Source organism: Aspergillus welwitschiae (assembly GCF_003344945.1).
Source record: "Aspergillus welwitschiae strain CBS 139.54b unplaced genomic scaffold BDQ94scaffold_39, whole genome shotgun sequence".
In the NCBI taxonomy this organism is placed as follows: domain Eukaryota; kingdom Fungi; phylum Ascomycota; class Eurotiomycetes; order Eurotiales; family Aspergillaceae; genus Aspergillus; species Aspergillus welwitschiae.
Genome location: NW_020798733.1, coordinates 15,444 through 28,161, shown reverse-complemented (window position 1 = coordinate 28,161; position 12,718 = coordinate 15,444). Strand labels below are relative to the sequence as shown.

Genomic DNA, 12,718 nt, shown 5'->3' with positions numbered 1-12,718 from the left:
ATAAGTACAGTTTGCCGAACGGGTATCCGTTATGATCCTTGATAAGGATGATCACCAGTCTCGCATTATATTCATGAGGCTCAATTTCTACCTAGTCAGCTATATCGTTCCATAAAACGTAACATGTACCTTCACGAAATCACTATCTTTATTTGAAGTGTCGGTCGCATGGCAAGACGGTTAGTTTTCTACAAGTCTCATGTCATGCCTCTCCCTCGTCATCAGCGACTTCGCACTCAATCACGCTTTCCACCCCAGCACCGGCACTCCAGATCTGAACAATCCTCAGACCAGCCCCTCTCTCGACCAGGTCATACCACGCTGCTCGAGTACGCTGTTCGGAGGAAAACAGCGCCAGCATCATCATATCAAGCCCGGTGATTTCCCAGTGGGCCCTGGTCTCCGGCACAACAAATTCATTGATCAGGAGCCTGCTGTACCCAGGTTTCATAGAGTCCTTGACACGCTTGAGTAGTATTTCACACACATCGTCGCACCAATTATGTAGAGTCGAGTGTATGTAGTAGGCTCGAGCGCCTGGGAATATTCCAACCTCAAGTTAGCTTGAAACGCCTAGAAAGAATCAAAAGAATGAACGCACCTTTAACAGGCTGCTCTTCCCGAAAGTCATACTCCATACGCATGATAGCCGGGTCCAGATCCTTGATTTGGCGAATCATCATGGGCAAATCTTGCAGGATGAGCTTCCCCGGTGCATCTGGATATGCGGCATTGAACCTTGCCAGATCATGGCCGACGTTACCACCTATGTCCACGAGAAAAGGTGCATCTGAGCTAGGATTGGAGCCACTAATGAGCCTCTCATTCACTGGATAAACATCAGGATGCGTCCACCACCGGCGGCCGAGATTGTAGCCGCCTAAGTAATCATTCAAGTGTTTCCCATAACCTAAATCGTTCACCCAGGCGAACAAGTCTTTGTCAGTGCCATACGCATACATCAGAGATGTGTCCTCAGGGTTTGTTGGATTTGTCCAACGACGCTTCCGAGAGAATTCATGGAATCTTAGGCAGCCGCCACTGGTACATGCAGTACTAGTTCGCAACGAAATATATTAGCTATTACAATCTAAGAACCTACAACCGTAGAGTACTCACAGCCCGAGATATCCATTCCCAATCTGAGGGAGACTGAGGGCTTTGGTATAATTTGTGGGTTGGAACTCGTCCTCATCGACCTCGTTCAGCAGGCCCATAGCGCTGAGGTGGCGCAGGAGCCGACCTTGATTTGTTTTAGTGATACTCATGGTACTGGGTAATAGGAAATATACTGAGAAGTTTCGGTTCAATCTCGAGGCTCGAGGCCAGGTCTGGAACTTTCTGGGGTTTATCTCCATTTTGAACCATCAAGACCCACAATCCAGATTCCACGCCAAATCCTACTGCCATCATGGCCCCTATGTGACCCCAACAGTGATCGGCCATGATCTCTCGAGGGGTGGATAGGGCCTGAAATAGTTTCCGACACTTGAAGAGAGCGTCTTTGCGAATGTCATCCGAGTCAGTACTCAAGCGTTCGACATCTTCTTTGATTTCCCTCAATAACTTGGGAACATCGCCAAGATTGCTAGGAGACGAAGCGACAGAAATGTCGACGGTGGATGGATTGTGTAGTGTGTTTGTCATGTCTACGTTTATTGATATGTAATGGTCAAATAAGACAAAGGAGGTCCCACAAAGACCTTATATGATGAGGGGTTGACGCAAGAGTCTGCTTGCTACCTTTGAAGCAGCGAGAGTATGTGGGGAAGTAAGAGACAGAAAGTTATCGTCCTTGGGATCCCCTGTCCTGCTTGATGGAAATCCTAACTGAAGTTGGTAATTGAAGCAGCATCCTCCATTTCCCAGTTTTGAACCGTGCATCTCGGCTACGACACTAACTTGCACCAGCATCCGCAGCATTTCCCAGCATCTGCTTGCGCGGCCACCAACCTCTCCATGCGCCCATCCCAAAGTAAAGACCATGTTCCGTCCAATGACAAAGCGATATGGCTCGGAGAACAATCTTGCTCTTTCAAAAGACTCCAACTTGTAATGGTCTTATGACATAGCATTATGCAACGTACCTCGTATGGATGGTCCAGATATCCTGTTTTAGTTATCGGGAACTTCGTCTACGAACTAGTGGCTATTACTTCGCTTCATGCACAACCGCTATCGTATGCAGCTCTCCGTATGATTAACAAGAGATCTAGACGAGAAAGACCAATGCATGAATACCGAAGGTCTCCGGCTCTTTCTCATTTCTTGTAACCTCCATCAACCACACCATGCCACTTATGGAAAATGTTCTCAGGATCATAGATGTTCTTCACCCTCTTCAGCCTCTCCAGATTGGCTCCATATGCATCAGCAGGCTTTACTGGCCCATTTTCCATGTTAAGATAACGCCCCACTGGACTTGCCTCGCAATGCTCCCCCTCACAGTAACGCCGACGCTCATATCCGCTGGAACTTCTTATCATCGTGCATAAATCCGAATTGAATTGACGAACAGTCACATCAAGGTCGGGATTTGTCCATCCAAAAATTGTGACAACATCATAGTACGCCCCACGATTGGCGTACGCAGTAGCATGCTGAGGAACCTCGCGGAGCTTGTGGGTCGAGAAAAGTTCCACTGCCATGGAGCAAATGGTTACGTTCGGATGGCGATCATGAAACGACCAGACCATATCTGCCATTTGCTGAATGGCTTCTGCTTGCAGGGGCATCGTGACATTTGCGGAGCCTTGGTGACGGCGTATTCCGTATTCGCACGATGGGTTCTGTAAGGTGTTGACCTCAGCGATGGACATCATTCTTGTCGAGTTCATCATAGGTTTCATATCAAGCAGTGGTGAAAAGAACTCCTTGGCCTCCTCCTCTAGGCCCTGATAAAGTGGGACAGCAGTGAGTATACGGGTCACTCCATCCAGCGTGTGACCCACTCCGATAGTCAAGCAGTGACCTTCGCGATTATCTCGATTGTGAAACTCATTGGCAAATGCCACCAGTTGAGGTAGGGTTTCCGGGCCAAACGCGAGGATACCACTCCATACCTCTTCCTGGTGGTGGACACGGTACAGAAATCGCGTTACCACCCCAAGCTGTGCGCCAGCCCCGCGGACGGCCCAAAACAGCTCTGCATTTTCTGTTTCAGAGGCGTCAAGGATGCAGCCATCAGCCGTGACAATCTGGACTGCTATGAGGTTGTCAATTGCGAGGCCATGCTTCGCTGTCAGCCATCCATGACCACCACCTAGGATCAACCCTCCAACTCCCGTGTGGTTCACAGCACCCCCGACAGCAGCCAATCCACGGGCCTCTAAAGCCTTGTCAATGTCCGCCCACAGGCAACCACCCTCAAACGACACAGTCATGTTAGTATCATCCACTTCGACTCTTCGCATATTACCAAGGTGTATGACAACACCTTCTGATGATGACGCCCCGCTAGTCGAGTGACCACCGCCACAGACGGCCATGGGGAGCTTGCTGGCAGTGGCAAACTTCACCGCCGCAGCTACCTCCTCAGCACAGGTTGGTTTGACTACAACGGCCTAGGAAGGATTTAGTATAACATACTTACAATTAACATGACGGTTGGGCTCGTTATTTGGAAATCGGGGGTCTGACTGACAGAATTGACTTCAGCTGCCTTGCTCCATCTCCTAAGGCTGGCAGCATATCCAGCATCATCTGGCATCAAAACTTGTCCTTCTGCAATGACTTCGTATAGTTGGTTCCATTCAGACATTGTCAAAAATTATGTAGTGTAACTTGAATGTTAAGCTTAAGAGATTTTGCTAAACGATGGTAGCCCGACGTGGTGCTTTTGTGTGTGGGTAACTGAGCCAGAGCCAACTGAAGACTGCCAAAATATGTTGATCGGCTTCCGCTGTAAGCTCATCCCTAGAATCGGACTACTGCACGCTAATCTGATCTTGTATATTCTTGCTCCCAAGCACTAATCTCACAAGTCTGCCGAGTCAGCCTGTACAACCGAACTTCATCTTTGATTGGCGACATGAATTCTCATGACAAATGACATATTCTGTGCAGCCGCCGCCATTCCTGTACCGTCAATGCGCATGAAGAAAAGCAAGGACGAAGAATCCTATCTCCCAAGTTTGTTAAAATGTTAGTAAGGGATCATTCGGCACCCTATCGGATGACCTCGTCATTGTACAATTTGTTGAGGGCTGCAGCAGGTAGATACATTCCTACTTTCTTTATAGCATTTTGAGTAGGGATCACCATGCCGATGTACATCTATGCAGCGTGTTGCCCCTACTTCTTGATCATGTGTGTTTAGAGTCTGCGATGCCCATCCATTCTTCGAGAGAGTTAATCCTGTCAGTTGCTGACCCGAAGAGCAGGCCATCCTGTCGTATTCTGCTACTTGATCGACACTCAATTTGCCTGACAGAATTGGTTGTGCTCGTGTTCTGGATATACTTCGTATTTATATAATGTGCGACATCAGAAAAAGAAACACCAGGGCGCTTGACACGCATTGATATCTGCCACCTTGATATTGATCTCTGAATCCAGACGAATGATAGAAACGTTCATCCCTAATCTTGTGTGAGAAAGAACAGACAGAAACAGACCTACCATTCAAATCGCGGCACTCCACCATTGTTCCAACAATGTCACTGACAACACCGAAACCCGATATGAACGATACCGACGTATCGAGCTTCCAGGAGATATCCGAGGGTGATCTGATCAAGATTTGGCAATGGAACAAAATATCACCATATCCGATTATGCGTTGTGTCCACGAGATATGCGAGGAAAAGGCACGGAGTCAACCTGATGCACTGGCTATTTCAGCTTGGGATGGCGAATTGCACTACGGAGAGCTGGTACAGCTCGCCGCGAAACTAGCAAATTGGCTCATCCTCTCTGGAGTACGACCAGGCATGGCTGTGCCTCTCTGCTTTGAGAAATCGCGGTGGACAACTGTAGCTATGCTGGGTGTGCTCAAGGCCGGTGCGGCATTTGTTATGCTTGATACATCACTCCCCAAACAGCGTCTTCAGGCGATTGTTGAAAGCGTGAACGCAGACTTGATCCTGTCATCTGTTCCAAGCAAGGACATGGCGGTATCATTGGCTAAGACCGTAATTGCCATAGATTCGACCTTCTTCAAGGCATTGAATAAGCTCGAAAGACAAGACCCTCCGCCGGTGCACCCATCGTCAGCCATGTATTTAACCTTTACATCAGGTTCTACTGGCGCACCAAAGGGATTAGTAATAACACATACCAATTATGCATCATCTCTCTACTACCAACTGCCACTCCTGGGATTCACAAAGAGAACCAGGTTCTATGACTTCTCTTCCTATGGCTTCGATGCTTCGTTGAGTCACAACTTTACGATCCTGGCCGCAGGGGGTTGTTTGTGTGTACCATCAGAGCAGGACAGGAAAAGCAACTTGGCTCAAAGCATATCGTCTCTCTGTGCAAATGCTATCGGTCTTACCCCGTCGGTTGCCAGAATGCTGAACCCTGCTGACATCCCGACTGTAGAGATGATCTTATTTTTTGGTGAGGCTCTATCTCTCGCAGACGTTCAACGCTGGTGGGGTAAAGTGAAAATTAGCAATATATATGGACCATCCGAATGTACTCCCTACGCCCTCATCAACACCGGCGCGGCGAGCCCGCAGGAGGCTACTCGAATAGGCAGAGGTGCAGGACTAGTGACATGGGTTGTCGATCCAGATAACCATGACCATCTACTACCCCTTGGTGAAACCGGTGAGCTACTTCTGGAAGGACCACTAGTGGGTGAAGGGTACTTGAATGACGCGGAAAGAACCGCACAAGTTTTTATTCATGACCCAGTATGGCTACGGCAAGGTGCATCCAATATTTCAGGACGAAGTGGACAACGTCTGTATAAAACAGGGGACCTTGTCTATTACAACGACGACGGAAGCCTGATATATGTCGATCGCAAGGATACACAGATTAAGATTCACGGACAGCGAGTGGAACTCGGAGAAGTAGAGGTCTGCTTAAAGCAGCACATGCCAGAAGCGAAGCAGGTTATTGTCGATACAATTACAGTCAAACGGAAAGAATCAAGTACAGTGCTGGCAGCTTTCGTGCAGCCACACCAGACCTCAGCGAATGCGAAGGGACCGGAAAATACTCCCATGGAGATATTCCATGTGCCACGAGACGTCATACACATACTAGCTGAGAGCCTGCCAATATATATGATACCGTCTATTTTCTTGTCTATACGCGAAGTTCCCAGAACGATGTCAGACAAATTAGACCGGAAAAAGCTCCGGGAAATGGGTGCTTTGTGGTTCCAGCAATTTCCTAGGGAGCAAAACCACGTGGTCAAGGGGAAACCAACATCCCACGTAGGAATTGAGCTGCAGAAAATTTGGGGTGATGTCCTAGGACTTGATCCAGAGTCCGTGGGGCTACGAGACAATTTCTTTCGGCTGGGGGGGTGACTCGATTGCAGCGATGAAGGTCGTGTCCAAGGTTCAACAGGCTGGCCTCGGGCTGACGTTTTCCGAAATCTTCCAGTATCCTACATTTGGTAGTTTGGAAGGTCGGTGTCGTCCTGAGCGTGAAAACCATGTGGAGACAATCTCCCCTTATTCTCTCTTGGAAATTGGATGGAATGAAGCACTTCTCCAGGAAGATGTGGCCCAGTATCAGCTTGATCCCAACACAGTGGAGGACGCTTATCCTTGCACACCCCTACAAGAAGGCCTCCTGTCTCTATCCTTGCAAAATCTGGGAACATACATGACGCAAAGAGTTCTGGGATTGCACCCGACTATAGACACAAGAGACTTCTGTTGCGCGTGGGATAAGATGGCCCGGAGCACGCCTATCTTACGAGCAAGGATCATACAACATGGCGACATGGGCTTCTTGCAGGTGGTCTTGAAGGGAGACATCCAATGGATCCATGCGAAAGAACTACAACAATATCTTGCAAGAGACAAAATAACCCCGATGGGCCTGGGGAAACCTCTTGTACGCTGTGCGATCGTCACAGACGACATAGTCAATCGCCGCTGGTTTGTGCTGACACTTCATCATGCTGTTTACGATGGATGGTCGATGCCACTCTTGTTCGAAAGATTGAGCGATGCATATAATGGCATGCCCGAGAGACCGACTCAGCCAGAGTTCAAGGCCTTCATTAAGTACATTCAGGGTCAGAGCCACGAACGCGCTATTGAATACTGGAGGGATCACCTTGCCGAATGTGACTGCGCACCATTCCCATCTCTTCCCTCGGCTGCACAGCGGGTTAAGACCAACAGTGAAATCACACAGAAGCTACCATCGATAAGCATACATACACCTGGAGTTACGCCCGCTATACTTGTCCGATCATCCTGCGCTCTCCTCCTCAGTTGCATGACCAACTCTAAGAAGGTTGTGTTTGGAATAACAACATCAGGACGGAGCGCACCTGTTGCCGGTATTGAAGGGATAGTAGGCCCAACGATTGCGACAATACCACTCTATGTAAACATACAGGAGTCACAAACGGTTACAGAATATCTCACAACCATGCAGCAGCACATGACGAGCATGATACCTTTCGAGCAGTTCGGCTTGCACAACATTGCTAAAACCAGCTCCAACGCTCATCAGGCGTGTATGTTTCAGACACTTCTCATTATCCAACCACAGGAAACTGGAAGGGTCGACAATATCTTTGGGAAGTGGGAAGAATGGCACAAGCCGGAATGGGACGACACTTATGCCCTTGTACTGGAGGTGCAGCTTGGGACTGGGCGTGTCAACGCTAGATTCGATTCCAGTGTTATCAGATCGTGGATTATGCAAGACTTACTAGATGGACTCAACTTTATGATAAAGCAACTCTGCACGGCGGTACCAAATCGAAGGATAGCAGACATTGCACCAGTGCCTCCCCGAAGCCTTGAGCGCATATGGGAGTGGAATGTAACCGTTCCATGCCCGGTGGGAACTACTATGACTGAGATGATTAAGAAACAGGTGGACGAACAGCCGACCGCTCTGGCGATTCATGCGTGGGATGGAGACCTAACATACGGTGAGCTAGATCATCTCGCCACAAGCCTCGCAACCGAGCTCGTCAAACTTGGGGTCAGTCCGCCCCTACTGGGTCCAAATAATGTGGTTCCACTCTGCTTTCAGAAATCAAAGTGGGCAATAGTATCCATCCTCGGGGTCCTGAAGTCTGGCTCAGGATTTGTATTGCTCGACCCTTCTCTACCCGAATCTCGATTACGTTCCATACTTCGAACAGTAGGGTCTAAAACGCTGCTTTCCTCCCAAGCCTGCATGGATTTAAGCCGTCGGTTATGCAAGATGGCAATACAAGTTGGTCCAGACTTGTCCACAGTTTCAACTCATTTGAGAATTCATTCCAACGGTGTCATGGGACGAACACAACTACCCTCCAGCCTACTGTATGCTGTGTTTACGTCCGGTAGCACCGGGACACCTAAAGGAGTAATGGTGTCGCACGAGAACTTTTGCTCTGCTCTCCACTCTCAATTAAGGCTTTTGAACCTTACGGCGAGGTCTAGAGTCTTGGATGGTGCATCATATTCGTTCGATGCCGCGATCCATAATATTCTAACCACACTTGCGGTTGGAGGGTGTCTGTGCATACCATCGCAACAAAGCTACAGGAGTGATATTGGCAGCGCTATAGCTGCCATGCGGCCTACGATCTGTAACTTAACCCCAACGGTAGCCCGTCTGTTAGACCCGGAGACAGTATACGACCTCAAGACGTTGATACTCCTGGGCGAGCCTGTCACAAGGTACGATATTGACCGATGGGAATCGAGCAATGTTCATGTGATTAACGCCTATGGCCCTGCTGAGTGCACACCGATAAGCACTATCAACGCTAGTCCGTTCAACACAGCAGAGGCTACCCGGATTGGAAAAGGTGCGGGTTTGATCACGTGGATTGTACATCCTGAGAACCATAATTGGCTAGTACCGCCAGGATGCACCGGTGAATTACTCCTCGAAGGACCTCTTGTTGGCTTAGGCTATATGAACAATCCAGGAAAGTCAGGAGAAGCATTCGTGGAAGACCCCGAGTGGCTGCTCTTGGGATCACCACGTCATCCTGGCCGCCGTGGCCGCCTTTATAAAACTGGCGATCTAGTGCAATATAACGAGGATGGCAGTCTGACCTTCATGGGGCGTAAAGATAACCAAGTCAAAATTCGTGGCCAGCGTGTAGAGCTCGGCGATATTGAGTATCACGTTCTGGCTTCTTTGCCAACGAAGGCGATCGAGGTTGTTGCCGAAGTCGTTGGACTTGAGAATGACGGAGAGCCGAAACCGGTGCTAGTCGCTTTCATCCACATGGATAGCAATGGTATGCCTGCCAGCGAGGAACCGGCAATGGCTACTAAGCCATACCACCTGACCGATGTCGTCCGGGAGCGGATTTTGTAGAGATAACGGACCCTTCACCGTCTTCATGACCGGCGCCAACGGCTTCCTGGGTACCCAAATACTCCGCCAACTCCTGTCGCACTGCCAAGTTAGCCATGTAATTTGTCTAGTCCGGGGTGATACAGATGACGCTGCGAGACAGCGCACCATTCGTATGGCTAAAGAAGCCCTCTGGTGGACGGATCACCACGCAGAGAAGCTAGAGGTTTGGCGGGGAGATCTAGCATTACCCAAACTCGGACTTGACCCCACCCGCTGGGAAATACTCACTTGTGGTAAAGCAGTAGATGCCATCATACACAACGGCGCCACCGTGCACTGGACGAAAAGCTACGAAGCTCTAGAGGCCGCCAACGTTGGATCAAGTATAGAACTTTTGCTAGTCGCACTGAGATGCCCCGCGATGAGGTTTGTCTATATTACAGATGGCCGTCCATGGAAGGCTCATGAGGAGGGAGATGTTGTGGCGGAGCTGTCCGCTCCCGATGCCATCCCGTATAGCCAGACGAAGCTGATCTCCGAGGTTGTGATCAGGCGGGCCGCAACGCGCAGTTTACCAGGAACCTTTACTACCGCTGGAACAGACAATATTGCTGTTATAAACCCAGGGTGGGTGATTGGAACACCAACCGAAGGTTATTCCAACACTACGGACTATATATGGCGGCTGGTGGCTACATGCGTCAAACTGGGAGTATATAACGCCGAGGACGCCGAGGGATGGCTATCCATTTCCGATGCTACTACTACTGCGGAGGCAGTTCTCGAGGCAACATTCAGCACGAGAAGTGATATTCTAGGTGATGAATATGCTACACATGGCATGGCCTGGAGGGAGTTCTGGGCAATACTGGAGGATATGGGGTACAAGCTGGAAGGGGTAAGTCTAGCTTCGTGGATGGATCTTGTCGAATCAGATCTTGAAGATGCAAGAGAGCAACACCCGCTTTGGCCATTGAAACATGTATATGGATGGTTGCAGGGAAACGAGAGAGTGGCTGGAACGAGGCAAATGTGGTGATACTCCGGTGCGGTTGAAGATGGCTGTTAGGATGGGCGCTGAGTTCCTTGTCAGGGTTGGGTTTTTACCTGTGCCTCCAGGTCCTGCTTCAAGGAACGGGATGGATTGGAAAGAGGGCATGAGGCAGTTGAAGTTTAGTTATGAGAACAGGTATTTTGACGTGACTTGAATTAGTACTAGTCTCCAAGAAGAGGACGGGTTTAGTGTGCAGGCAAACAATCGTATCTAAAACTCTTAGCGCATTGTAGTCTCTAACTAACTAACTAACAATCTTGTACTGATTAATCATCACATGAAGATGGTCGCAATCTTGGGTACCGGACATCCCCGAGCCGGGTGGGGGCGCTGATGCAGCAGTGAAGGACGCTAAGGCAGCTGATCAGCTGCGCCACTAGTTTATATTTACTTTTTTATGACTACTCTGTACGCCTTGCTTGCTTTTACTGGATTTCAAATTGTGATTAGCTACAATGACAACCTTGCTACGTCAGAGCATGCGTTGCTTTATGATTACTGCGAGTTTGAGGAATTCGGCGGTGTCCAGGGCCATATTTTTGCTTCAATTGGTGAAGCACCTGCATAGCTAGCATCTTACATAGCGAGCTCGATCAGGTGTAAGAATAGGAATCGAATTGAAGGACCGTAATCAGGATGAATCGCACAGGACGTATCTGCCCGCAACCCCTGTCTTTGTGCGGTTTCCCAAAGGCTAATCCACGCCAAAGAGGAACCACCGGACTATTGCCTGATCGGTGTCATTGGATGGGCGGTACGGAATTTTACATATCTTTGAGGGACAGTTGGATATCCTTCTCCCCATCCAAAATGCACCTGTGGGGCGTCCTCAAAGCTGTCCTTAGGGAAGGGTGTGGACGGACCTTGTTCGATAGACGCGAGATTTCTAATCATCTGCAGAGTGTTCACGGCAAAATTCTCTCCGAGAGTAAGCCATACCCCTCAGATTCATGTCCTCCCCATGCAGGCAGACAGACTAATAGATTATCACCGGTCCTGAAATTGTCGATCTTGGCCCGATCGAGACGGAGCGACAGATTTGGGGAAGCACAAATGACGCAAGAGCTGAGGTACATAAAAGCGCCAGCGCTGAGATGAGGTATATATCTTCTGTACCATTTCCCTCTTTTCCATCGTCAGTATCACAACTCTTGATCTGTCTCCCATTGCCAGTCTTCCTACCACACCATAATAACCGCACACTATGACCAAAAAGGTCGAGGTTGACCAGCTCCACGAAACTCTCTTCGAGGAGGGTATCAAATTACGCCGCGCCGTCGTTGGCGATACCTACGTCGATAGAGCCTTGGCTCAAGGATCCAGCGACTTTTCGCGTCCTGGCCAGGAATTAATCACAGAATGGTGCTGGGGGCATATTTGGACTAGACCAGGACTTGAGCGGAAGCAACGAAGCCTGTTGAGTACGTGATAAGCTTCCTAGACAGAGTAAGCAAAGCTAAATCGGATTCAGATCTGGGTATGTTGATTGCGTTGAAAGCCTGGCCGGAATTGGCTCTTCATACTCGCGGCGCTATCATCAACGGCCTTACCGAGAAGGAGATTAGCGAGGCTGTTTTGCAGGCCACTGTTTACTGTGGCGCCCCTACTGGGATCGAAGCAACCAAGGTTACGGAGAGGGCTATCAATGAGATGATTGCGAATGGGGAGTACAAGCGCTCATAAACCTATGTGTCGTTGATTGTTGTTTTAGAGGAACAAGGGCACACAGTATCTCAAAGGATGTGAAACGTCTTCTTTTCGTAATATTTAAGAATGCTTTGGAATGGGCAGAGCAGGATACTAACGTGATAGAAGGCACATCACCGGTTACAGACCTGCTCTGGACGTTTACTCTGCACAGAATAATCCGATCCCAGAAAGGTAAATGGATTCAGTCAATGGAATACACAGATCATATTCGGTGTTATAAATCTGCCAATGCAATCAGGGTCATCCTCACTCTGCCTGAGTACTCTTTCCCATGATAGTAGGCAGTAGAAAGTTTTGCCATTTTACCACCATCATAACCCCTCAATGTCCATATTTCTCCACCATGATGCCCTCCCAGCCTTTGCATCTGTAAATACCCGCAGGCAATTCCCGAATTGCAGCTATACCCGGAACACCTCCCGGATGTTTCCACGAGCACAAACATCCATGTCCAATATGATCGAGTTGTGTGACAGCCCATGCAGCATGGGAAATTGGGGG

At 49.0% G+C, this 12,718-nt stretch overlaps 4 protein-coding genes across 4 annotated transcripts; 2 read left to right on the top strand and 2 right to left on the bottom strand.

Moving 5' to 3' along the window:
* Positions 1–202: 202 nt before the first annotated feature.
* BDQ94DRAFT_162258 (S-adenosyl-L-methionine-dependent methyltransferase) lies at positions 203–1,647 on the bottom strand (the record flags this gene model as incomplete). The annotated part of the gene is made up of 4 exons (XM_026769512.1): positions 203–537; positions 602–1,056; positions 1,120–1,243; positions 1,293–1,647. The coding sequence occupies 4 exons, from the start codon at positions 1,645–1,647 to the stop codon at positions 203–205; spliced, it is 1,269 nt and encodes a 422-aa protein (XP_026622082.1).
* A 614-nt stretch (positions 1,648–2,261) lies between these two features.
* On the bottom strand, positions 2,262–3,760 carry BDQ94DRAFT_162257 (FAD-binding oxidoreductase; the record flags this gene model as incomplete). Its single annotated transcript, XM_026769511.1, has 2 exons — positions 2,262–3,563; positions 3,644–3,760. 2 exons carry the CDS (start codon positions 3,758–3,760, stop codon positions 2,262–2,264), a joined length of 1,419 nt encoding a protein of 472 aa, XP_026622081.1.
* Positions 3,761–4,655: 895 nt separating this feature from the next.
* BDQ94DRAFT_174095 (uncharacterized protein) lies at positions 4,656–9,471 on the top strand (the record flags this gene model as incomplete). The annotated part of the gene is made up of 2 exons (XM_026772276.1): positions 4,656–6,392; positions 6,445–9,471. The coding sequence occupies 2 exons, from the start codon at positions 4,656–4,658 to the stop codon at positions 9,469–9,471; spliced, it is 4,764 nt and encodes a 1,587-aa protein (XP_026622080.1).
* Positions 9,472–9,496: 25 nt separating this feature from the next.
* On the top strand, positions 9,497–12,190 carry BDQ94DRAFT_174094 (male sterility protein-domain-containing protein; the record flags this gene model as incomplete). Its single annotated transcript, XM_026772275.1, has 3 exons — positions 9,497–10,351; positions 11,724–11,928; positions 11,979–12,190. The coding sequence occupies 3 exons, from the start codon at positions 9,497–9,499 to the stop codon at positions 12,188–12,190; spliced, it is 1,272 nt and encodes a 423-aa protein (XP_026622079.1).
* Between the last annotated feature and the right edge of the window lie 528 nt (positions 12,191–12,718).